The following is a 24,193-nucleotide window of genomic DNA, read 5'->3' on the forward strand; positions in this document are numbered from 1 at the left end:
GCTCCCGGCCGGGGGTTAGGGAGCCGCTCCCGGCCGGGGGTTAGGGAGCCGCTCCCGGCCGGGGGTTAGGGAGCCGCTCCCGGCCGGGGGTTAGGGAGCCGCTCCCGGCCGGGGGTTAGGGAGCCGCTCCCGGCCGGGGGTTAGGGAGCCGCTCCCGGCCGGGGGTTAGGGAGCCGCTCCCGGCCGGGGTGGGCGGCGCTCCCGGCCGGGGTGGGCGGTGCTCTGGCCGGGGTGGGCGGCGCTCCCGGCCGGCGCCGCGGCAGGCGGCTGCGCCGGGGGTACCGCGTTGCCCCTGTGCTGATGCCGGGGCCCCTCCGGGAGCGTCAGGCCCTGCTGGCGTGCAGAGGCTGCCGTGGGATCCGGTGACCGAGGGCTTGAGTTCCAAGTTATCCTTTGCTTCGTCGCCCCCGGGGCCCGGCTCGGGGCGGGGGCTCGGGGCGGGGGCTCGGGGCGGAGCGATGCCTGCCGACCACTGCCCCCGGCCCCCCGCAAGGCCACTCTGCAGTCCGTGCTGGGAGCCCGGGGGCTTGAACGCTGGGGAGGGTTCGGGTGGCAGGGTTGGGGATTGCCTTCCCCCCCGGCAGGGCTGCTCTCTCCTTGCCCCCTCCCCAGGCAGGGCTGCTCTCTCCTTGCCCCCTCCCCAGGCAGGGCTGCTCTCTCCTTGCCCCCTCCCCAGGCAGGGCTGCTCTCTCCTTGCCCCCTCCCCAGGCAGGGCTGCTCTCTCCTTGCCCCCTCCCCAGGCAGGGCTGCTCTCTCCTTGCCCCCTCCCCAGGCAGGGCTGCTCTCTCCTTGCCCCCTCCCCAGGCAGGGCTGCTCTCTCCTTGCCCCCTCCCCAGGCAGGGCTGCTCTCTCCTTGCCCCCTCCCCAGGCAGGGCTGGGCTGCTCTCTCCTTGCCCCCCAGGCAGGGGGGGAGAAGCTGGGCAGGAGCAGGCAGGGTGAGCTTGCAGCACAGGAGGCCAAGGGCAGCCTGGGCTGCATCCAAAGCAGCATTGCCAGAGAGCCAGAGAGGAGATTCTGACCCTTGGCTCTGCTGAGACCTCCCCTGCAGTGCTGTGAGCAGCTCTGGAGCCCTCAGCACAGGAAGGACCTGGAGCTGATGGAGAGGCTCCAGAGAAGGCCATGACAATGCCCAGGGGGTTGGAGCAGCTCTGCTCTGAGGCCAGGCTGAGGGAGCTGGGGGTGTTCAGCCTGGAGAGGAGAAGGCTCCAGGGAGACCTCAGAGCAGCCTGCCAGGACCTGAAGGGGGCTGCAAGAAGGATGGAGAGAGACTGCTCCCAAAGGCCTGCAGGGACAGGACCAGGGACAATGGCTTCAAACCAGAGCAGAGCAGATTGAGATTGGATGTGAGGAACAAGCTCTGCACCAGGAGGCTGCTGGAAGCCTGCAGCAGGTTGCCCAGGGAGGGGCTTGAGGCTCCAGCCCTGGAGCTAACCAAGGGGAGGCTGGAGAGGGCTGTGAGCAGCCTGCTCTAGGGGAGGATGTCCCTGCTGGCTGCAGGGGGCTTGGACTGGATGAGCCTTGGAGGTCCCTTCCAGCCCAGAGCATTGGGCGCCTGGGGGGTGCCTGGGGGTGCCTGTAGGGCACCTGGGGGCACCTGGGTGCTCTCCCAGCAGCCCCAGCAGCCCTGGTCCCCCCTTGCTGGTGCCTGGGTGCAGCAGGGCCGCCGGGCAGCGACACTGACACCGCCTGGTGTTGATGTGATGGCTGTTCAGACCTGCCCTCTCCTGACAGCTGCTGTCAGTGAGGCACACTGGGATCAACTATTCATAAGCAGGCCTGGAAGGGGATCTGGGCAGGCAGCTTGAATAATTCAGCTGTGCTGAGGCTCCAGAGGGGTTTGCTCCGAGCTGCTCCTCTCCACCTGTGAAAAATTCATCGCCTGCAGCTCTGGGAGCAGCTCCAGGAGAGCCTGGCTTATGTAGGCTGGGCTGGGCAGGACACAGGTGTGGGGGAGCCTGGCCTGTGGCTCCCCCTGAAGGACAATGGCCGTGGGCTCCTGACACCTGCACTCACAGGGCATTGGATTCACCACGGGAGCAGAGTGGCTCAGGCTGGCAGGGAGCTCGGAGCTCCTCTCCCCCAGCCTGTCCAGAAGGGGCTTGGCTGTGGCCCCTGCAGCCATGCTGTAGCTGTCAGGGGGTGTGAGGGGTCAGGTCCCAGCTTGGGCTTGATGACCTCTGAGGTCTCTTCCAGCCTGGCTCCCTCATTTGATGTGTTCTGGACAGACCTCACACAGCCCTGGGGCTGCCCCACACCTGCCAAGTGAGCACAGCCTCCCCAAGCCACAGCCCTGGGGCTGCCCCACACCTGCCAAGTGAGCACAGCCTCCCCAAGCCACAGCCCTGGGGCTGCCCCACACCTGCCAAGTGAGCACAGCCTCCCCAAGCCACAGCCCTGGGGCTGCCCCACACCTGCCAAGTGAGCACAGCCTCCCCAAGCCACAGCCCTGGGGCTGCCCCACACCTGCCAAGTGGGATGGCTCTGGGAGGCTCTGTGGCTGCCCTGGGGTACCCCCTGCCCGGGCAGGCTCCAGGGCACCTTCTGCCCCCTGTGCTTCCTTCGGCTCAGGGACTGTTTGTGGTGGGTTCAGAGTTCCTCCCCAGCAGCAGCTGTGGCAGAGCAGCCCAGGGGGGAGCTGCCCTCTGCAGTGGGATGCAGTGTGTGCAAACACATCCAGTGGTTACAGTGGTCACAGGGATTCACAGCTGGGAATAAGCAGCACAAGGACCCTGCTGGTCAGAGACCAGGGGAAGCTAACAGCTTCTCCTTCCCTGCCTCCCCCTAACCCCCTGGACAGAAAGGAGAAGAGAAAGGAGCAAAGAACAGGAGCCAGCAGTGAGCAGCCCAGAGAGCCCAGCAGAGCCTGGGCTGCAGCAAGAGAAGTGTGGCCAGCAGGGCCAGGGAGGGGATTCTGCCCCTCTGCTCCACTCTGCTGAGACCACAGCTGCAGCTCTGGGGCCAGCTCTGGAGCCTCTGTGCCAGGAAGGCTCTGGAGGGGCTGGAAGGTGTCCAGAGCAGGGCCAGGAGGAGGAGCAGAGGGCTGGAGCTGCTCTGCTGTGAGCACAGACTGAGGGAGCTGGGGTTGTGCAGGCTGGAGAGGAGAAGGCTCCCAGGAGACCTTCTTGTGGCCTTCCAGGATCTGCAGGGGGCTGCAAGAAAGCTGGGGAGGGACTTTGGAGGCTGTCAGGGAGGGATAGGACTGGGGGGGATGGAGCAGAACTAGAAGTGGGGATATTGAGATTGGCTGTGAGGAAGAAGTTGTTGCCCATGAGGGTGGTGAGAGCCTGGCACAGGCTGCCCAGGGAGGTGGTGGCAGCCTCCTGCCTGGAGGTGTTTGCAGCCAGGCTGGAGGTGGCTGTGAGCAACCTGCTGTGGTGTGAGGTGTCCCTGCCCATGGCAGGGGCTTGGGGCTGGCTGAGCCTTGAGCTCCCTTCCATCCCTGACAGCTCTGTGCTTCTGTAAGTTAGACTTAGCCAAAGCAATGCAGCCAGGGTCAGGCAGAAGCACAAAGTTGGTATCTCCCAGGGTGAAGAAGTGAGAAGAGAGAGAGATTGCTGTGGGAGCTACCCCCTGTGTGGATCTGTCCCCAGGGGGCTGCTCAGGGGGATCTGCACTTCCCTGTTCACACCAGCAGTGATCTCTTCACCTTTTACTACTTCTCTGCTCGAGGGCTGTGAGCAAGTCCTAAAGCCACAGCCTTCAAAACTCGCTCAGCCCAGCCCCTCCTGCTGCTCCCCAGCAAGGAGCCGCTCAGGCTGCCGGCCCGTCCCGTGCCTCGGGTGGGGATGGTTCCCAGGCTCCCCTGGAGCTCTGTGCCACCAGCACCAGGTGGATGCTGCACTCCTGCTGAGCACTGAAATGTCACAGAGTCAATCAGGTTGGAGAAGCCCTCAGAGATCACCAAGTCCAGGCTGGCACCCAGCACCTCCTGACAACTCAACCATGGCTCCAAGGGCCACATCCAAGCCCCTCTTGAACCCCTCCAGGGATGGGGACTCCACCACCTCCCTGGGCAGCACATCCCCAGGGCCAATCTGTCTGGGAAGAACTTTCTCCTCACCTCCAGCCTGAACCTCCCCTGGCACAGCTTGAGACTGTGTCCTCTTGTTCTGGTGCTGGCTGCCTGGGAGAAGAGCCCAACCCCCACCTGGCAACCCCCTCCCTTCAGGGAGTTGCAGAGAGCAAGAAGGTCTCCCCTGAGCCTCCTCTTCTGCAGGCTAAGCAACCCCAGCTCCCTCAGCCTCTCCTCCCAGGGCTGTGCTCCAGACCCCTCCCCAGCTTTGTTGCCCTTCTCTGGACACCTTCCAGCAGCTCAACCTCTTTCCTGACCTGAGGAGCCCAGAACTGGACACAGGACTCAAGCTGTGGCCTGAGCAGTGCTGAGCACAGGGCAGGATGAGCTCCCTGCTCCTGCTGGCCACACTGCTCCTGATGCAGGCCAGGATGCCCTTGGCCTTCTTGGCCCCCTGGGCACACTGCTGGCTCCTGTTCAGCTGCTGTCCACCAGCACCCCCAGGTCCCTCTCAGCCCCTCTGCCCCCAGCCTGCAGCCCTGCCTGGGGTTGCTGTGGTCAATGTGCAGAGCCTGGCACTTGGATGATGTTGGGGACTGAGCTGCTGCAGAGCAGGGAAGGGGAAGAGCTGCTGGGGGGTGCTGGTGGGTGGGAGGTTGACCCTGAGGCAGCAATGTGCTCTGGGGGCCAGGGAGGCCAAGGGTCCCCCCGGGTCCCTCTCTGCCCTGCCGAGGGAACTCGTCCAACCCAGAGCCAGTTCCTTGAATCCCACTCCAGGTCCTGGGGAGCTTTGGGCTGGCCCTTGGGACCCTCCCTGCCCTTTGGCCGTGTTGCTGTGGTGTGCTGCTGAGTGCCCCTGGGGGCTGGGGGCTGCAGTGTGCTCTGGCTGGAGGCTGTGTGGCTGTTGGGCTGTTTCTGTAGGGTCCCTGGCATGGCTCCTGCCTTTCCCTGCCCCCCAGCAGTCAGTTCTGCTGTGCTGCTTCCACCCCACTCCGGGTTTGGTTTATGCTCCTGGGGTTGAATCACTGCAGCTGCTGAAGTGCACAGCTGCATTCTGCTGTCCCTGGTGCCGCTTCTCTTTCCCTTGGGTGCTGTGGTTCCGTGGCAGCCTCTCTGGTTTCAGTGGGCTTGGCTGGTTTGGGTGATGTTCATCCATCGCAGCACCCTCGAGGTTTAATCCTGATTTGATTTTAGCAATTGTCTTTATTGCTCTCATTTTGTTTCTCTCTAGTCTTTATCTCTCTTTCTGCTTCTCCCCAGTTTTGCTTCTATTTTTTCCTCTCTAACTTTCTCTCTATTTTTTATCTCTAATTTTCTCTCTATTTTTTATCTCCAGTTTTGCTTCTCTCCAGTTTTGCTTCTCTCTATTTTTTACCTCTAATTTTATTTCTCTCTAATTTGGTTTCTCCCTAATTTTGTTTTTAGTTTTGCTTCTCCCTATTTTTTCCTCTTTAATTTTATTTCTCTCTATTTTTTAACTCTAATTTTGCTTCTCCCCAATTTTGCTTCTATTTTTTATCTCTAATTTTATTTCTCTCTAATTTGGTTTCTCCCCAATTTTGTTTCTCTCTATTTTTTTCTCTCCAATTTTATTTCTCTCTATTTTTTATCTCTAATTTTATTTCTCTCTAATTTTGCTTCTCCCTAATTTTGTTTCTGATTTTGCTTCTCTCCAATTTTGCTTCTCTCCAATTTTGCTTCTCTCCAATTTTGCTTCTCTCCAATTTTGCTTCTCTCCAATTTTGCTTCTCTCCAATTTTGCTTCTCTCCAATTTTGCTTCTCTCCAATTTTGCTTCTCTCCAATTTTGCTTCTCTCCAATTTTGCTTCTCTCCAATTTTGCTTCTCTCCAATTTTGCTTCTCTCCAATTTTGCTTCTCTCCAATTTTGCTTCTCTCCAATTTTGCTTCTCTCTATTTTGCTTCTCTCTATTTTGTTTCTCTCTATTTTGTTTCTCTCTATTTTGTTTCTCTCTATTTTGTTTCTCTCTATTTTGTTTCTCTCTATTTTGTTTCTCTCTATTTTGTTTCTCTCTATTTTGTTTCTCTCTATTTTGTTTCTCTCTATTTTGTTTCTCTCTATTTTTTTCCTCTCTATTTTTTTCCTCTCTATTTTTTTCCTCTCTATTTTTTTCCTCTCCAATTTGGTTTCTCTCTATTTTTTTTCTCTCCAATTTGGTTTCTCTCTATTTTTTTTCTCTCCAATTTGGTTTCTCTCTATTTTTTTTCCTCTCCAATTTGGTTTCTCTCTATTTTTTTTCCTCTCCAATTTGGTTTCTCTCTATTTTTTTTCCTCTCCAATTTGGTTTCTCTCTATTTTTTTTCCTCTCCAATTTGGTTTCTCTCTATTTTTTTTCCTCTCCAATTTGGTTTCTCTCTATTTTTTATCTCTAATTTTGTTTCTGATTTGGTTTCTCCCCAGTTTGGTTTCTCTCCCATCTGGTTTGCTTTCCTTCCACTGTATTTAGTTCTATTCATGGAATTCATTGCCTCTCTTTAACTGTCATTCTGATTGAATTTATTCATTTTCATCCTTGCTGTGATTTTATTTAGCTCTCTCTTTGATTTGATCTGATCTGATTGTATTTGGTTTTAATTTAATCCCCTGCATCTCTTGAGCTCCAAAAATCCATTCTGGTTTTGTTTATCTTGCTGCATTTACTTTTTGCTCATTGAATTCCCTGCGTCTCTTGAGCTCCAGAATCTCCTTCTGATTTTAGCAATCATCTTTGTTGCTGTGATTCCATTTCAGTCTCTCTCTAGTTTTGAGTTTATCTGGCTGTATTTAGCTTCATTAACTTAACTCATTCCATTTACTGACCTTCAAAGATTCATTCTGATTTTATTCCTCTCATTGTATTTAGCTTCATTAATTCATAGCATTTATTGACCTCCCCAAACCCATTCTGATCTTGTTTCTCACATTGTATTTAGTTTCATCAATCAGTTTCATTTATCTACCTTCCAAATTTCATTCTGATGTAATTCAATTCATTTCCTTTCTTGCTGCAATCTTAATTCAACCTCCTTCGTTGTATTTGGTGGTTTTTTTTCCCTTTTTTCCTTTTTTCCTTTTTTCCTTTTTTTTTCCTTTTTTTTTCCTTTTTTTTTCCTTTTTTTTTACTTTTTTTTTCCTTTTTTTTTGCTTTTTTTTTCTTTTTTTTTCCTTTTTTTTTCCTTTTTTCCTTTTTTCCTTTTTTCCTTTTTTCCTTTTTTCCTTTTTTCCTTTTTTCCTTTTTTCCTTTTTCCCTTTTTTCCCTTTTTCCCTTTTTCCCTTTTTCCCTTTTTCCCTTTTTCCCTTTTTTCCTTTTTCCCTTTTTCCCTTTTTCCCTTTTTCCCTTTTTCCCTTTTTCCCTTTTTCCCTTTTTCCCTTTTTTCCCTTTTTTCATTTTTCCCTTTTTCCCTTTTTCCCTTTTTCACTTTTTCCCTTTTTTCCTTTTTTCATTTTTCCATTTTTCCAATTTTCCATTTTTCCCTTTTTCCCTTTTTTCCTTTTTCCCTTTTTCCCTTTTTCCCTTTTTCCCTTTTTTTTCCCCTTTTCCCCTTTTCCCCTTTTCCCCTTTTCCCCTTTTCCCCTTTTCCCCTTTTCCCCTTTTCCCCTTTTCCCCTTTTCCCCTTTTCCCCTTTTCCCCCTTTCCCCTTTTCCCCCTTTCCCCTTTTCCCCCTTTCCCCTTTTCCCCCTTTTCCTTTTTTCCCTTTTTCCCTTTTTTTTCCCTTTTTTTCCCTTTTTTTTCCCTTTTTTTTCCCTTTTTTTTCCCTTTTTTTTCCCTTTTTTTTGCTTTTTTTTACCTTTTTTTTTCCTTTTTTTTTCCCTTTTTTTTCCCTTTTTTTTCCCTTTTTTTTCCCTTTTTTTTCCTTTTTTTGTCCCTTTTTTTCCCCTTTTTCCCTTTTTTTTCCCTTTTTTTTCCCTTTTTTTTCCCTTTTTTTTCCCTTTTTTTTCCCTTTTTTTTCCCTTTTTTTTCCCTTTTTTTTCCCTTTTTTTTCCCTTTTTTTTCTTTTATGTCATTTATTTATTTGGGGGTTTCTGTGTTTATGGTTTTGCCTGCAATTGATTTTCTTTACTTCCTCCTCCTGCTGCCATTCCTTTCCAGCCCCCTCTCCATTTCCCAGCCTGCACCTTCAGCCTCCCCTCTTTGCCTCAGCTGCAGGTGACCCCAAGCCCCTTCCTTGCAGTGCAGTCCCTGCCCCCAGCTGGCTCTCCAGGGTTCCCCCTAAGGCTTTCTTCACTTTGTTGTTAGTTTGTGAGGTGCTGGCAGCAGGGGGACCCCAAGCAGAGGCAGCAGCTCCTTGCTCTGCGGGGTTGTAAGTGCCCAAGGGAACATCTGGAGCAGAACAAAGTAAGGAGAGGCTGGAGGGGCTGGAAGGTGTCCAGAGCAGGGCCACGAGGAGGAGCAGAGGGCTGGAGCTGCTCTGCTGTGAGCACAGACTGAGGGAGTTGGGGTTGTGCAGGCTGGAGAGGAGAAGGCTCCCAGGAGACCTCATTGTGGCCTTCCCAGCTCCCCCTCCTGGTTGCCTCCTTCCCAGCATTGCCCCCTCCTCACTTGGTGCCCTCCTGGTTGCCCCCTCCTCACTTGGTGCCTCCTGGTTGCCCCCTCCTCACTTGGTGCCCTCCTGGTTGCCCCCTCCTCACTTGGTGCCTCCTGGTTGCCTCTCTCCTGACCCCCAGGCTCCTGTTTCATCCGGACCGACCAGCTGGATGGAGAAACAGACTGGAAACTGAAGGTTGCTGTCAGCTGCACACAAAGGCTGCCAGCCCTGGGGGTAAGCATCTGAGCTCCAGCTCCACCTCAGCTCCCTTAACCCGTTCAAGACATCTTCCATGAGCAGCAGCCACACTCCTTGGGGCACATCTGCTGCTGCAGCCTGGCTGTCTGCAGGACACAGGAGGTGTTCCCCTGGCTGCTGGAGGGGAACTTGGTTGTGCCAAAGCTCTTGGGGCTCCCTTGGGAAGAACCTGAGGCAGAGCTGGAGTGGTTGCCATGGTGGTCCCCTCTGAGGGCCATGCAGGGAATGGGTTGGGGTGGGAGGGAGCTGGGAGGTCACAGAGCCAGGGAAGGGGCTGGGGTGGGAGGGACCTTGAAGACCATCCAGTTCCAACCATTCTGCCCTGGTCAGGGTCACCTCCCCCTGGAGCCATCAGCCCCTGTCCAGCCTTGGGCCTTGCTCTGGCTGCCTCAGCCCAGGTTGTGCTGGAAGCCTTCCTCAGTTGTGTGCCTGGGGTAGGGCTGGGGGAAGGCCTTCAACTGCAAGCTTGAGCAGCCAAGCCCTGTGCAGGGAGCATGGCTGCAGGGCTTGGCTCCCACTCTGTGGCCTCCTCTGTCTGCAGGACCTCTTCTCCATCAATGCTTATGTCTATGCTCAGAAGCCACAGCTGGACATCCACTCTTTTGAAGGGACCTTCACCAGGGTAAGTGCTGGGCCTGGGCAGGCTCCTGCTGCTCTGCATTGCTCAGTGGGAGTGAGACCCTCTCAGCTCTTCACCTGGGATTGGATCTTACTGAGAGCTTATTTCCCCAGCTGTAAGCAAGGTCACCCCCAAAGAGGGCAGCAGGATGCTCTAACTGGGGACCCTCTCCTGTTGTTTCCAAGAGGTGGCCTCCTAAAGCCACCAAAGCTTTGGAGCCTGAGAGCCTCCTCAGGCACAGGCTGCAGTCAGACTGAGAGAGTGTGGGAGGGGAGGGAGCTGGGAGGGCACAGAGCCAGGGAAGGGGCTGGGGTGGGAGGGAGCTGGGAGGGCACAGAGCCAGGGAAGGGGCTGGGGTGGGAGGGAGCTGGGAGGGCACAGAGCCAGGGAAGGGGCTGGGGTGGGAGGGAGCTGGGAGGGCACAGAGCCAGGGAAGGGGCTGGGGTGGGAGGGAGCTGGGAGGCCACAGGGCCAGGGAAGGGGCTGGGGTGGGAGGGAGCTGGGAGGGCACAGAGCCAGGGAAGGGGCTGGGGTGGGAGGGAGCTGGGAGGCCACAGGGCCAGGGAAGGGGCTGGGGTGGGAGGGAGCTGGGAGGCCATGGCATAGGCTGGGTTGGGAGGGTTGGGGGGGGTCGGGGAGGGGTTTGGGGGGAGGGTGCTCACAGTCCCTCCCAGCACACCTGGGCAGGCCTGGGGCCATCACTCTGGTGCTGGCTGGAGCTCCTTGCCTGTGCCTGGGCAGGGGGGCAGGGCAGGAGGCAGTGCTGGGTGCTGTGGGCTGTGTGCTGCCTCCCTGCTGAGCTGCTGCTGGTGCCCACAGGAGGACAGTGACCCAGCAGTGCATGAGAGCCTGAGCATAGAGAACACCCTCTGGGCCAGCACTGTGGTGGCTTCAGGTAGGTGTTGGCTGAAGCCAGCTGCAGACCTCCCTGCAAGGGGCTCCTTGGTCCTCACCTCTGCTCCTGCCCCCCCAGCTGCCCCCCCAGCTGCCCTCCCTCTGCCCTGGGGTTTGCTCCTCACAGGTTCTGCACCTTTTGAACCCTCCTCAGCAGCTGAGGGCTTTGGAGCTGGAGCTGTGGGGTTGTGGCTTTTGGGGGCTTGGGTTTGGTTTTCTCCAGCAGGGCTGGCCCCAGGAGCTCACTGAAGTCACTCACTGCAGGAGTGCAGCCAACATCTGCAGCTGGGGGAGGCCTGGCTCAGGAGGTTCCCAGGGCAGGTCCTGACAGAGACCAACAACAAACTCCAGGGCAGGGCAAGGCAGAAGGAGAGCTCAGCTGTGGCTGGAGGCTGGGCTGGGCTTGGGGTTTGGTGCTGCCTGTGCTGGGTTCTGCTCTCTGGGGCAGCCAAGGCCTGCCAGGGCCCAGCAGCTCCAGGCTGAGCTCCCCCACAGCCCCTCTGCTGCCACCAAGCAGATGGCCAAGGGAGGCTCTGCCCTGCTGAGGCCACAGCTGCAGTGCTGTGCCCAGTGCTGGGCTGCCCAGCCCCAGAGGGGCAGGGAGCTGCTGGGCAGGGGCCACCAAGCTGCTGAGCAGCCTGCAGCTGGCAGCAGCAGAGGCTGAGAGCCTGGGGCTGGGAGCCTGCAGCAGAGCAGCCCCAGAGGGCAGCTGAGCAAAGCTCAGCAAGAGCTGAAGGAGCTCTGGGGGGCAAGAGGCTGGGGCCAGGCTCTGCTCAGTGGTGCCAAGGGGCAAGGGGCACAGCCTGGCACCCAGGAGGCTCCATCTGAGCAGGAGGAGAAAGAGGTTTGGAGTGAGGCTGCTGGAGCCTGGAGCAGGCTGCCCAGAGGGGTTGTGGAGTCTGCTCTGGAGAGCTTCAGCCCCCCCTGGGCATGAGCCTGGCTCAGCCTGCCCTGGGGGCCCTGCTGGAGCAGGGGCTTGGGCTGGGTGGTCTCAGAGGTCCCTTCCAGCCCTAGCACCCTGCTGATCTTTGTGCTCCCTCTGAAGGGCAGGGGCTGGCCTGGGCTGGGGGGGCAGAGGGCAGCCCCAGCTGACCCAGGGTGGCTCAGTCTGTGCACTACAGACAGTCACAGAGTGGGCTGGGAGGGACCCCCAGAGGCCCCCAGCCCAAGCCCTGCACCCAGCAGGGACATCCTCCCCTACAGCAGGTTGCTCACAGCCTTCTCCAGCCTCCCCTTGAACGCCTCCAGGCTTGGGGGGGCCTCAAGCCCCTCCCTGGGCAACCTGCTGCAGGCTTCCAGCAGCCTCCTGGGGCAGAGCTTCTTCCTCACAGCCAAGCTCCATCTGCTCTGCTCTCATTCAGCCTCTGCAGGGAGGGAGGCAAAAGGCAAGGGGGGAGGGGAGGAGGCAGGAAGGGAGGCCAGGGAGAGGGCAGGGAGGAGGTGGAACTGCAGGAAGTATCAGAGCAGAATTGGATGGAGAGGGAGCAAGGAGGGGGGCAGAGAGGAGCAGAGGCCTGGTGCTGGCAGGGCCAGAGGGAGAGGCAGAGGCTGGGGGTCAGCAGCAGCTTCCTGAGGCTCTCTCCCATGGGATGTGCCTGGGGGGCACTGAGTCCCTGCAGGGTTCCCCAGAAGCAGCTGCCCAGCAGTGCAGGCAGCCCCCAGTGCAGGCAGCCCCCGGTGCTGCAGCCCCCCTGGCAGCCCCTGGCAGCCCCTGGCAGCCCCTGGCAGCCCTGCCCTTCCTCCTGTGCTCTCTCTCTGCTTTCCCTTGCAGGCTCTGTGCTGGGGGTTGTCATTTACACAGGCAAGGAGACCAGGAGTGTGCTCAACACCTCCCACCCCAAGAACAAGGTCAGTCCCTGGGGCCCTGCTGCTGCTCTGGGCCTGGCCATGGCCCTGCTGAGGGACACCAAACCCGGCTGGGCAGGGCTGGGCTGGGCTGGGCTGGGCAGGGCTGGGCTGGGCTGGGCAGGGCTGGGCTGGGCTGGGCTGAGCTCTGCTGCCAGAGGTGAGCTCTGTGAGCACAGGCTGAGGGAGCTGGGGCTGTGCAGCCTGCAGAGGAGAAGGCTCCAGGGGCACCTCAGAGCTGCTGCCAGCCCCTGAAGGGCTCCAGGAGAGCTGGGGAGGGACTGTGGGCAAGGGCTGGGGGTGCCAGGGTGAGGGACAATGGCTTGGAGCTGGGAGAGGAGAGACTGAGAGTGGAGAGGAGGAAGGAACTGTTGGCAGTGAGGCTGGGGAGAGCCTGGCACAGGCTGAGGCTGGGGAGAGCCTGGCACAGGCTGCCCTGGGGGGCTGAGGCTGCCCCCTCCCTGGAGGTGCTCAGGCCCAGGCTGGATGAGGCCCTGAGCAGCCAGGGCTGGGGGAGGGGTCCCTGCCCTGCAGGGCTTGGGGCAGATGCTCTCTGGGGTCCCTGGCACCCCAGGCCCTCCCCTGGCCCCGTGGGCTGCCTGTGTGAGCAGGGGCAGAGCTCTGCAGGCCCTGCCTGAGGCCTCCTCTCCTTGCCTGTGCCCCCAGCTGCCAGCACTGCCTCTGCAGGCTGAGGCCTTGCCAGGGTGCTGCAGGACACACACTGCCCCCAGCTGCCCCCTCTGGCCCTTGGCTGCCAGCTGCTGCCAGCTCCAAGTGCCTCTGGCAGCTGCTGCTGATTGCTGCCAGCTGCCCCTGGCAGGCACTTGGCTGGCAGCAGCTGGCAGCACCCAGCAGCCCTCTGCTGGCACTGACTGCATGGCTGTGGCTGCCCAGCAGTGAGGGCAGCACCCAGCAGCCCTCTGCTGGCACTGACTGCATGGCTGTGGCTGCCCAGCAGTGAGGGCAGCACCCAGCAGCCCTCTGCTGGCACTGACTGCATGGCTGTGGCTGCCCAGCAGTGAGGGCAGCACCCAGCAGCCCTCTGCTGGCACTGACTGCATGGCTGTGGCTGCCCAGCAGTGAGGGCAGCACCCAGCAGCCCTCTGCTGGCACTGACTGCATGGCTGTGGCTGCCCAGCAGCAGCTGGCAGCACCCAGCAGCCCTCTGCTGGCACTGACTGCATGGCTGTGGCTGCCCAGCAGTGAGGGCAGCACCCAGCAGCCCTCTGCTGGCACTGACTGCATGGCTGTGGCTGCCCAGCAGTGAGGGCAGCACCCAGCAGCCCTCTGCTGGCACTGACTGCATGGCTGTGGCTGCCCAGCAGTGAGGGCAGCACCCAGCAGCCCTCTGCTGGCACTGACTGCATGGCTGTGGCTGCCCAGCAGTGAGGGCAGCACTTGGGCTGCTCTGGGGAGGGCTTCTGGGGGCTCAGCCTGCCCCAGAGACAGCCCCCAGGGCTGCTGCACTCACCTCAGTCACTGCAGAGCATCAGAGGGGGCCCCTGGGGGGCCCGTGGGGGGCCCTTGGGGGGCTCAGCCTGCCCCAGAGACAGCCCCCAGGGCTGCTGCACTCACCTCAGTCACTGCAGAGCATCGGAGGGGGCCCCTGGGGGGCCCTTGGGGGGCTCAGCCTGCCCCAGAGACAGCCCCCAGGGCTGCTGCACTCACCTCAGTCACTGCAGAGCATCAGAGAGGGCCCCTGGGGGGCCCTTGGGGGGCTCAGCCTGCCCCAGAGACAGCCCCCAGGGCTGCTGCACTCACCTCAGTCACTGCAGAGCATCGGAGGGGGCCCCTGGGGGGCCCTTGGGGGGCTCAGCCTGCCCCCTGTGCCATGCTGAGGGCTCCCAGGTGTGGGCAGCTGTCTCCCTGCACCCTGGGGCTTCCTGGCATGCATCATTAGACCTCCTCCAGCCACTTCCTTGGCTGCTTTGCCCTCTGCCCTGCCCCCCTGCTGCTTGCCTTGGCACAGAGCCCTGCAGGGCCTGAGCCCCTGGCACGTGGAGCCAGCCCCTGCCCCTCCAGGGGAGGTGCTGTGCCCCTGCTGCAGGGGGGCAGCCTCTGCCTGCCAGCTGGCACTGCAGCACTGGCACCACTGCTGAGCCACCCTGAGCCTGCCTGGAGCTGGGGTCAGTGCCAGAGCCCCTGGGCAGCTCCACCGCCCTCCCCCAGCCCCTGGGGCTGGCCCTGGCACAGCCTCTGCTGTCAGACAGCGCTGGCAGGGGCTGGCAGGGGCTGGCAGCACTGGGCAGGGGCTGGCAGCACTGGGCAGGGGCGGGCAGGGGCTGGCAGCACTGGGCAGGGGCGGGCAGGGGCTGGCAGGGGCTGGTAGCACTGGGCAGGGGCTGGCAGGGGCGGGCAGCACTGGGCAGGGGCTGGCAGGGGCGGGCAGGGGCTGGCAGGGGCTGGTAGCACTGGGCAGGGGCTGGCAGGGGCTGGCAGCACTGGGCAGGGGCTGGCAGGGGCGGGCAGGGGCTGGCAGCACTGGGCAGGGGCGGGCAGGGGCTGGCAGGGGCTGGCAGCACTGGGCAGGGGCTGGCAGGGGCGGGCAGCACTGGGCAGGGGCTGGCAGGGGCGGGCAGGGGCTGGCAGCACTGGGCAGGGGCGGGCAGGGGCTGGCAGGGGCTGGCAGCACTGGGCAGGGGCTGGCAGGGGCGGGCAGCACTGGGCAGGGGCTGGCAGGGGCGGGCAGCACTGGGCAGGGGCTGGCAGCACTGGGCCGGGCAGGGCCGGGCAGGGCAGGGCAGTGCCGGGCAGGGCGGGGCAGGGCGGGGCAGGGCAGGGCCGGGCAGGGCAGTGCCGGGCCGGGCAGGGCAGTGCCGGGGCAGGGCAGGGCAGTGCCGGGCAGGGCAGGGCAGTGCCGGGGCAGGGCAGGGCAGTGCCGGGCAGGGCGGGGCAGGGCGGGGCAGGGCAGGGCCGGGCGGGGCAGGGCCGGGCTGGGCAGGGCAGGGCAGGGCAGGGCAGTGCCGGGCAGGGCAGGGCGGGGCAGGGCAGGGCAGTGCCGGGCGGGGCAGGGCAGGGCCGGGCAGGGCAGGGCGGGGCAGGGCCGGGCTGGGCAGGGCAGGGCAGTGCCGGGCAGGGCAGGGCGGGGCAGGGCAGGGCAGTGCCGGGCGGGGCAGGGCAGGGCGGGGCAGGGCAGGGCCGGGCCGGGCGGGGCAGGGCGGGGCAGGGCCGGGCGGGGCGGGGCAGGGGCAGGGGCGGGGCAGGGCAGGGCAGGCTCAGATGCAATCATTCCTTTCACTTTCCAATGGGACTTGCATCAGTGGAGCCTGGGTCTGTGCACTTTGCATCCCTTGACAGCAGCTGGAGGCAGCTCGGGCGTGGGGGGTGGGGGCTCCCCCGTCCCAGCCCCTGACTGAGTGAGTGCTGAGCCTGATCCCAGCCTCAGCCAGGCCTGAAACCTCAGCTGCCTTTGGCAGCTCGGGGGCTGCAGGCCCTCTCAGACCTGGCTCTGCCTCCCTGGCTCTCATTTCTCTTCATCTGACTCCTGCCCCCCGAAGGGCCCAGCCCAGCCCCTGCTCCTCCCGGGGGCTCGGGCAGGGAGGGGCTGGGGGCAGGGCAGGTGGCCAGAGAGAGGAGCTGGAGGGGCTGGGAGGGGGCCAGAGCAGGGCCAGGAGGGGGAGCAGGGGGCTGGGGCAGCCTGAGGGGGCTGGGGCTGTGCAGGCTGCAGAGGACAAGGCTCCAGGGAGACCTTCTGGTGGCCTCCCAGCTGCCCCTCCTGGCTGCCTGCTCCTGGCCTGGTGCCTCCTGCAGCACAGCTGGCAGGGGATCTGCTGGGGAGCAGCCCCTGGCAGTGCTGGGGGGCAGCAGGGTCTGCAGGGCACAGCAAGGAGCCCTGGGAGCCAAGGGGGTCCTGGGGGCATCCAGAGGAGTGTGGGCAGCAGAGCCAGGGAGGTTCTCCTCCCCCTCTGCTCTGCCCTGCTGAGACCTCCCCTGGAATATTGCATCCAGCTCTGGGCTGCCCAGCTCAGGAGGGACAGGGATCTGCTGCAGAGAGGCCAAGGGAGGCTCCAAGGATGAGGAAGGGACTGGAGACTGCCTGGGGAGGAGAGGCTGAGAGCCCTGGGGGTGTTCAGTCTGCAGAGGAGAAGGCTGAGAGGGATCTGATCAATGTCTATCAATAGCTGAGGGCTGGGGGGCAGGAAGGAAGGGACAGGGACAGGCTCTGCTCAGCTGCACCCTGGGATAGGACAAGAGGCACTGGATGGAAACTGCAGCCCAGGAGGTTGCAGCTCAGCAGGAGGAGGAACTTCTGCCCTGGGAGGCTGCCAGAGGCCTGGAGCAGGCTGCCCAGAGAGGTTGTGGAGTCTCCTTGTCTGGAGCCTTCCCAGCCCTGCCTGGATGTGTTCTGTGTGTCCTGTGCTGGGCTCTGTGGTGTGCTCTGGCAGGGGGCTGGCACTGGAGGCTCTCCAGGGGTCCCTTCCAGCCCCTGTGATCCATCCTGTGTCCAGGCTGCTGAGCCTCTGGCACAGGCTGCCCAGGGAGGCTGTGGCTGCCTCAGGGCCAGGCTGGATGAGGCCCTGAGCAGCTGAGCCTGGCTGAGAGCTGTCCCTGGGCATGGAGGGGAGCTCTGAGCTCCCTGCCAAGCTATGACCCTGTGCCATGCAGAGGTGCCCAGGCTGCCATGGGAGCTGCAGGGGGGTGGTGAGGGGCAGCAGGAGGGGGATGGTGAGGGGCAGCAGGAGGAGCTGGTGAGGGGCAGCAGGAGGGGATGGTGAGGGGCAGCAGGAGGGGGGTGGTGAGGGGCAGCAGGAGGGGATGGTGAGGGGCAGCAGGAGGAGCTGGTGAGGGGCAGCAGGAGGGGATGGTGAGGGGCAGCAGGAGGGGGGTGGTGAGGGGCAGCAGGAGGGGATGGTGAGGGGCAGCAGGAGGAGCTGGTGAGGGGCAGCAGGAGGGGGTGGTGAGGGGCAGCAGGAGGGGGGTGGTGAGGGGCAGCAGGCGGGGGGTGGTGAGGGGCAGCAGGAGGGGGGTGGTGAGGGGCAGCAGGAGGAGCTGGTGAGGGGCAGCAGGAGGAGCTGGTGAGGGGCAGCAGGAGGGGGTGGTGAGGGGCAGCAGGAGGGGGTGGTGAGGGGCAGCAGGAGGGGGTGGTGAGGGGCAGCAGGAGCAGCTGGTGAGGGGCAGCAGGAGGGGGTGGTGAGGGGCAGCAGGAGGGGGTGGTGAGGGGCAGCAGGAGGGGGTGGTGAGGGGCAGCAGGAGGAGCTGGTGAGGGGCAGCAGGAGGGGGTGGTGAGGGGCAGCAGGAGGAGCTGGTGAGGGGCAGCAGGAGGGGGTGGTGAGGGGCAGCAGGAGGAGCTGGTGAGGGGCAGCAGGAGGGGGTGGTGAGGGGCAGCAGGAGGGGGTGGTGAGGGGCAGCAGGAGGGGATGGTGAGGGGCAGCAGGAGGGGGGTGGTGAGGGGCAGCAGGAGGGGGGTGGTGAGGGGCAGCAGGAGGGGATGGTGAGGGGCAGCAGGAGGGGGTGGTGAGGGGCAGCAGGAGGGGGTGGTGAGGGGCAGCAGGAGGGGGGTGGTGAGGGGCAGCAGGAGGGGATGGTGAGGGGCAGCAGGAGGGGGTGGTGAGGGGCAGCAGGAGGGGGTGGTGAGGGGCAGCAGGAGGGGGGTGGTGAGGGGCAGCAGGAGGGGGGTGGTGAGGGGCAGCAGGAGGGGGTGGTGAGGGGCAGCAGGAGCAGCTGGTGAGGGGCAGCAGGAGGGGGGTGGTGAGGGGCAGCAGGAGGGGGTGGTGAGGGGCAGCAGGAGGGGGTGGTGAGGGGCAGCAGGAGGGGGGTGGTGAGGGGCAGCAGGAGGGGGGTGGTGAGGGGCAGCAGGAGGGGATGGTGAGGGGCAGCAGGAGGGGATGGTGAGGGGCAGCAGGAGGGGATGGTGAGGGGCAGCAGGAGGGGGGTGGTGAGGGGCAGCAGGAGCAGCTGGTGAGGGGCAGCAGGAGGGGATGGTGAGGGGCAGCAGGAGGGGGGTGGTGAGGGGCAGCAGGAGGGGGTGGTGAGGGGCAGCAGGAGGGGATGGTGAGGGGCAGCAGGAGCAGCTGGTGAGGGGCAGCAGGAGGGGATGGTGAGGGGCAGCAGGAGGGGGGTGGTGAGGGGCAGCAGGAGGGGGTGGTGAGGGGCAGCAGGAGGGGGTGGTGAGGGGCAGCAGGAGGGGGTGGTGAGGGGCAGCAGGAGCAGCTGGTGAGGGGCAGCAGGAGGGGGGTGGTGAGGGGCAGCAGGAAGGGGTGGTGAGGGGCAGCAGGAGCAGCTGGTGAGGGGCAGCAGGAGCAGCTGGTGAGGGGCAGCAGGAGGGGGTGGTGAGGGGCAGGGGCTGCCATGGGCTCACAGCCTGGGGTGGCTCGAAAGGGACCCTGAGGATCACCCAGTGCCAGCCCCCTGCCCAGGTTGCTGGGGGCATCATCCAGGCTGGCCTGGAAGCTCTCCAGGGTGGGGGCAGCCCCAGGCTCCCCCTGCTGCACCAATGCTCTGCTGCCAGGGCACAGCAGCAGGGGCTGGGGGCTGGGGGCACAGCAGTGCCAGGGGAGGAGGAGCCCCAGCCCCGAGTGCCCTCCCTGGTGCCCCCCAGCGCTGAGTGCCCTCCCTGCTGCCCCCCAGGTGGGCCTGCTGGACCTGGAGCTGAACCAGCTGACCAAGGCCCTGTTCCTGGCCCTGGTGGCCCTCTCGGTGGTGATGGTCACCCTGCAGGGCTTCGTGGGGCCCTGGTACCGCAACCTCTTCCGCTTCCTCCTGCTCTTCTCCTACATCATCCCCATCAGGTGGGTGCCAGGGCGGGGGGCAGGGGGGGCCTGAGCGTGCAGCAGGGGAGGGCTCAGCCTGGAGGCAGCCCAGGGGCCAGGGGAGGGCTCAGGGGCTAGGGGGGCTCAGCCTGGAGGCAGCCCAGGGGCCAGGGGAGGGCTCAGGGGCCAGGAGGGCTCAGGGGCCAGGGGGGCTCAGCCTGGAGGCAGCCCAGGGGCCAGGGGAGGGCTCAGGGGCCAGGGGGGCTCAGCCTGCAGGCAGCTCAGAGCTCCTCTCCTCCAAGCTCCCCACCCAGAGGTCCAGGGGGCTGGGGGTGCTCCCTGGGGGCTGGGGGTGCCCCTGGCAGTGAGTGTGGTGCCCCCTGGGGCTGAGGGTGCCCTGGCAGTGGGTGGTGTCCCTGGGGCTCAGGGTGCCTCTGGGGCTGGGGTGCCCTGGCAGCAGGTGGTGCCCCTGGGGTGCCCTGGCAGCAGGTGGTGCCCCCGGGGGTGCCCTGGCAGTGTGTGGTGCCCCGGGGGTGCCCTGGCAGTGGGAGTGCCCCCGGGGGTGCCCTGGCAGCAGGTGGTGCCCCTGGGGTGCCCTGGCAGTGGGAGTGCCCCCAGGTGCCCGGGCAGTGTGTGGTGCCCCTGGGGTGCCCTGGCAGTGTGTGGTGCCCCTGGGGTGCCCTGGCAGTGGGAGTGCCCCCGGGGGTGCCCTGGCAGCAGGTGGTGCCCCGGGCTGCCCGGGCACCCCGTCAGCGAGCGCTGCCCCGCAGCCTGCGCGTGAACCTGGACATGGGCAAGGCAGCCTACGGCTGGATGCTGATGCGGGACCAGAGCATCCCTGGCAGCGTGGTGAGGACCAGCACCATCCCCGAGGAGCTGGGCAGGCTGCTCTACCTGCTCACCGACAAGACAGGTACCCTGCTGCCAGCCCTGCTGCCCTGCCCTGCCAGCCCTGCCAGCCCTGCCCTGCCAGCCCTGCTGCCCTGCCCTGCCCTGCCAGCCCTGCTGCCCTGCCCTGCCCTGCCAGCCCTGCTGCCCTGCCCTGCTGCCCTGCCCTGCTGCCCTGCCCTGCTGCCCTGCCCTGCTGCCAGCCCTGCTGCCTGCTGCCCTGCCCTGCTGCCCTGCCCTGCTGCCCTGCCCTGCTGCCCTGCCCTGCCCTGCCAGCCCTGCCAGCCTGCCCTGGGGTCTGTGCTGGCAGCCCTCAGGGAGGAGCAGCCTGGAGATGCCCTCCCTGGAGGTGCTGAGGGCCAGGCTGGGTGAGGCCTGCAGCAGCCTGGGCCGCTGGGAGGGTCCCTGCCCATGGCAGGGGTTGGCACTGGGGGTGCTGGGAGGTCCCTCCCAAGCCTCTCTGTGATCTTTGGGGTCCCTTCCAACCCATCCAGGGGGTCCTGAGAGTCCCTTCCAAGCCACAGCTGCTCTGAGCTCTGCCTGCAGCCTTCTCCCCTGCAGGCTGCACAGCCCCAGGCCCCTCAGCCTGTGCCCATGGCAGAGGCTCTCCAGCCCCCTCAGCACCTTGGTGGCCTCCTCTGGGCCCTCTCCATCAGCTCCAGGTCCTGCCTGTGGACACAGCCCTGCAGGAGAGGTCTCCCCAGAGCAGAGCAGAGCAGAGCAGAGGGGCAGGATCCTCTCCCTCCACCTCTGGCAATGGGCACTGCCAGCCCAGAAGGCCTTTGGGCTGCCCTTGGCCTTCTGGGCTGGCAGTGCCCATTGCTGGCTGCTGCCCAGCTCCTCTCCTTTCCCCTCCCTCCCTCCTCTGCCTGCTCCTGGGGGGGTTTGGTGTTCCCTGCTCAGGGCTGGGGCTATTTTGGATGCTGGGGGTGGGGGTTTAACCCCAGCAGCAACTGCAGAGCTGGTGGGAAGTGGATCTGACAGCTGCCTGCTGGCTGAGGCTTTGAGCAGGCTTTCATCCCCCAGCCCCATGGGGAGGCTTGGTTTCCATTCAGAGGCTTGGCAGAGCCCTGGAGGGCAGTGAGGAGAGGTTGGCATTGGCTGGGGGGGTCAGGAGGGGTGGGGGAGGGCTTGCTGGGGGAGCTCCTGCAGGAACCAGTGCTGGGCAGAGGGGGTTGGGGGTTGGGTTTGGAACTGGGGGTTGGAGTCCCCTGTGTTTGCCAGGGGAAAAGAGAAGGGGACCCTGCCCCTGGGCTCTGCTCTGCTCAGACCTCACCTCCAACCCTGCCCCTGGGCTCTGCTCTGCTCAGACCTCACCTCCAACCCTGCCCCTGGGCTCTGCTCTGCTCAGACCTCACCTCCAGCCCTGCCCCTGGGCTCTGCTCAGCTCAGACCTCACCTCCAGCCCTGCCCCTGGGCTCTGCTCTGCTCAGACCTCACCTCCAACCCTGCCCCTGGGCTCTGCTCTGCTCAGACCTCACCTCCAACCCTGCCCCTGGGCTCTGCTCTGCTCAGACCTCACCTCCAACCCTGCCTCCAGCCCTGCTGTCCCCAGCAGCAGCAGGACACAGAGCTGCTGCAGAGAGCCCAGGGGAGGCCACAGGCTGCTGCCAGGGCTGCAGCAGCTCTGCTGGGAGCACAGGCTGAGGGAGCTGGGGCTGTGCAGCCTGCAGAGGAGAAGGCTCCAGGGGCACCTCAGAGCTGCTGCCAGCCCCTGAAGGCATCCTGCAGGAAGGCTGCAGAGGGACTTTGGCTGAGGGGGGCTGGAGCCAGGCCCAGGGGCAATGGTTTGGAGCTGAGGCAGAGCAGGCTCAGGCTGCAGCTGAGGAAGAAGCTCTTCAGTGCCAGGCTGCTGAGGCTCTGGCCCAGGCTGCCCAGGGAGGCTGTGGCTGCCTCCTGCCTGGGGGTGCTGCAGGCCAGGCTGGATGAGGCCCTGAGCAGCTCCAGGGAGGAGGCAGCCACAGCCTCCCTGGGCAGCCTGTGCCAGCTGTGCCAGCAGGTGGGAGTGGGTGTAAACCACAGCTGCCATGGGCCCCATCCAAACCCCCTGGGACTGCAGAGGGCACAGAACTTGGTCAGTGAGTCTCTGACCCATGGGTTGGGCTGGAAGGGAGCTTGGAGGTCATCCAGCTCCAAGCCCCTGCCCTGGGCAGGGACCCCTCCCCCCAGGCCAGGCTGCTCCAGGCCTCATCCAGCCTGGCCTGGAACACCTCCAGGGATGGAGGTCCACAGCCCCCTGGCAGCCTGTGCCAGGCTCCCAACCCTGACCTTTCTGGGCAAGCACTGCCCCGGGCTGACCCTGCCTCCTGCCCCCTTCCCTGCTGCCCAGGGCAGGATGTCTGGGGGGCTGGGGGGTTGAGTGCCCCCTGCCCAGCCCTGGCTGCTCTGATGCCTCCCTCCCTGCTGGCAGGAACCCTGACCCAGAACGAGATGGTCTTCAAGCGCCTGCACCTGGGCACGGTGTCCTACGGCCCAGACACCATGGACGAGATCCAGAGCCACATCAGCAGCTCCTACTCACAGGTAGCTCTGCAGTCGGTGCCCTGCCCCAGCCAGTGCCCTGCTGGCAGCTCTGAAGGGCTGCAGCTGAGGCCTGGGAGCTGGACGCAGTGAGTGCCCCCGGGGATCGGTGCTGGCTCAGGGCCTGGTCAACATTGTCACCAATGGCACTGATGAGGGACAGACAGACAGGCAGACAGACAGGCTGCTCAGCAGGGTGCTGATGACAGCAGGCTGGGAGGCTTGGCTGAGACCCCTGGAGGCTGTGAGGCCATTCAGAGACCTGGACAGGCTGAGGGCTGGGCAGAGAGGAACCTAAGGAGGCTCAGCAAGGGTCAGTGCAGAGCCCTGCAGCTGGGCAGGAAGAGTCAACTGCAGCAGCACAGCTGGGAGGGGATCTGCTGGGGAGCAGCCCCAGGGAGAAGGAGCTGGGAGTGCTGGGGGGCAGCAAGGGCTGCATGGGGCAGCAATGTGCCCTGGGGGCCAAGAAGGCCAAGGGGGTCCTGGGGGGCATCCAGAGGAGTGTGGGCAGCAGAGCCAGGGAGGTTCTCCTCCCCCTCTGCTCTGCCCTGCTGAGACCTCCCCTGGAATATTGCATCCAGCTCTGGGCTGCCCAGCTCAGGAGGGACAGGGATCTGCTGGGGAGAGGCCAAGGGAGGCTCCAAGGATGAGGAAGGGACTGGAGACTGCCTGGGGAGGAGAGGCTGAGAGCCCTGGGGGTGTTCAGTCTGGAGAGGAGAAGGCTGAGAGGGATCTGATCAATGTCTATCAAGAGCTGAGGGCTGGGGGGCAGGAGGGAAGGGACAGGGACAGGCTCTGCTCAGCTGCACCCTGGGATAGGACAAGAGGCAATGGATGGAAAGTGCAGCCCAGGAGGTTGCAGCTCAGCAGGAGGAGGAACTTCTGCCCTGGGAGGCTGCCAGAGGCCTGGAGCAGGCTGCCCAGAGAGGTTGTGGAGTCTCCTTGTCTGGAGCCTTCCCAGCCCTGCCTGGATGTGTTCTGTGTGCCCTGTGCTGGGCTCTGTGGTGTGCTCTGGCAGGGGGCTGGCACTGGAGGCTCTCCAGGGGTCCCTTCCAGCCCCTAACCTCCTGGAGCCCTCTGAAACTGGAGCAGCTTTTCCCATGACCTCTCTGGCTGCTAAATAGATCCTGGACTGGTTTCAGCTGGAGCAGTCCCCTGGCACCCAGTCCATGGCCCTTTAGTCTCCTGACTCCAGAGCAATGCTTCAGTTGCCACAGGGCTGCAGCATGGGAAGGGCTGGAAAGGGCCTCCAGGGCTCATCCAGCCCCAGCCCCCTGCCAGGGCAGGGCCCCCAGAGCACAGCCAGGTGAGGCCTGAGAGGCTCCAGAGGAGACTCCACACCCCCTGGGCAGCCTGCCCCAGGCTCCAGCAGCCTCACACCCAAGCAGTTTCTCCTCCTGCTGAGGTGGAGGCCCCTGGGCTCCAGCCTGTGCCCACTGCCCCTTGTCCTGTCTTTGGGGAGCACCAAGCAGAGCCTCTCCTTGCCCCCCACCCCTCAGCCTCTGCAGCCACTGCTCAGATCCCTCTCAGCCTTCTCCCCTCCAGGCTGACCACCCCCAGGGCTCTCAGCCTCTCCTCCTCACCCAGCTGTTCCCAGGCCCCTCAGCACCCTCACAGCCTCCCCTGGACCCTCCCCAGCAGCTCCCTGTCCCTCTGGAACTGGGCAGCCCCAGACTGGACACAGGATTGCAGCTGTGGGCTCAGCAGGGCAGAGCAGAGGGGCAGCAGGACTTCCCCAGCCCTGCTGGCCACACTGGACCCCATTGTCTCTCGTGGCCCCCAGGGCACATTGCTGTCCCCTGCTGCCCCCTAGCACTCCAAGGTCTCTCTCCATGGAGCTGCTCCCTTGCAGGACCCCCCCTGGGGCTGTGCTGGTGCCTGGGGGCTGCTCCTCCCCAGCTGCAGGGCTCTGCACTTTGCCCCTGTGGTTTGGTGGCAGCTCT

General features: G+C 63.2%; 1 protein-coding gene across 3 annotated transcripts in view; it reads left to right on the top strand.

The window, feature by feature from the left end:
• Positions 1-24,193, top strand: part of ATP9B (ATPase phospholipid transporting 9B (putative)) — a 68,720-nt gene that overhangs the window by 11,342 nt on the left and 33,185 nt on the right. For all 3 annotated transcript variants that reach the window (XM_054164163.1, XM_054164164.1, XM_054164165.1), the window contains exons 8-14: positions 8,677-8,771; positions 9,337-9,417; positions 10,234-10,309; positions 12,080-12,156; positions 18,721-18,881; positions 19,613-19,755; positions 22,141-22,253. In XM_054164163.1, the coding sequence (XP_054020138.1) occupies positions 8,677-8,771; positions 9,337-9,417; positions 10,234-10,309; positions 12,080-12,156; positions 18,721-18,881; positions 19,613-19,755; positions 22,141-22,253 (746 nt within the window). The remainder of the gene's footprint in view (positions 1-8,676; positions 8,772-9,336; positions 9,418-10,233; positions 10,310-12,079; positions 12,157-18,720; positions 18,882-19,612; positions 19,756-22,140; positions 22,254-24,193) is intronic.

The sequence above is a fragment of the Dryobates pubescens genome, chromosome 9, assembly GCF_014839835.1.
Source record: "Dryobates pubescens isolate bDryPub1 chromosome 9, bDryPub1.pri, whole genome shotgun sequence".
Lineage (NCBI taxonomy): Eukaryota > Metazoa > Chordata > Aves > Piciformes > Picidae > Dryobates > Dryobates pubescens.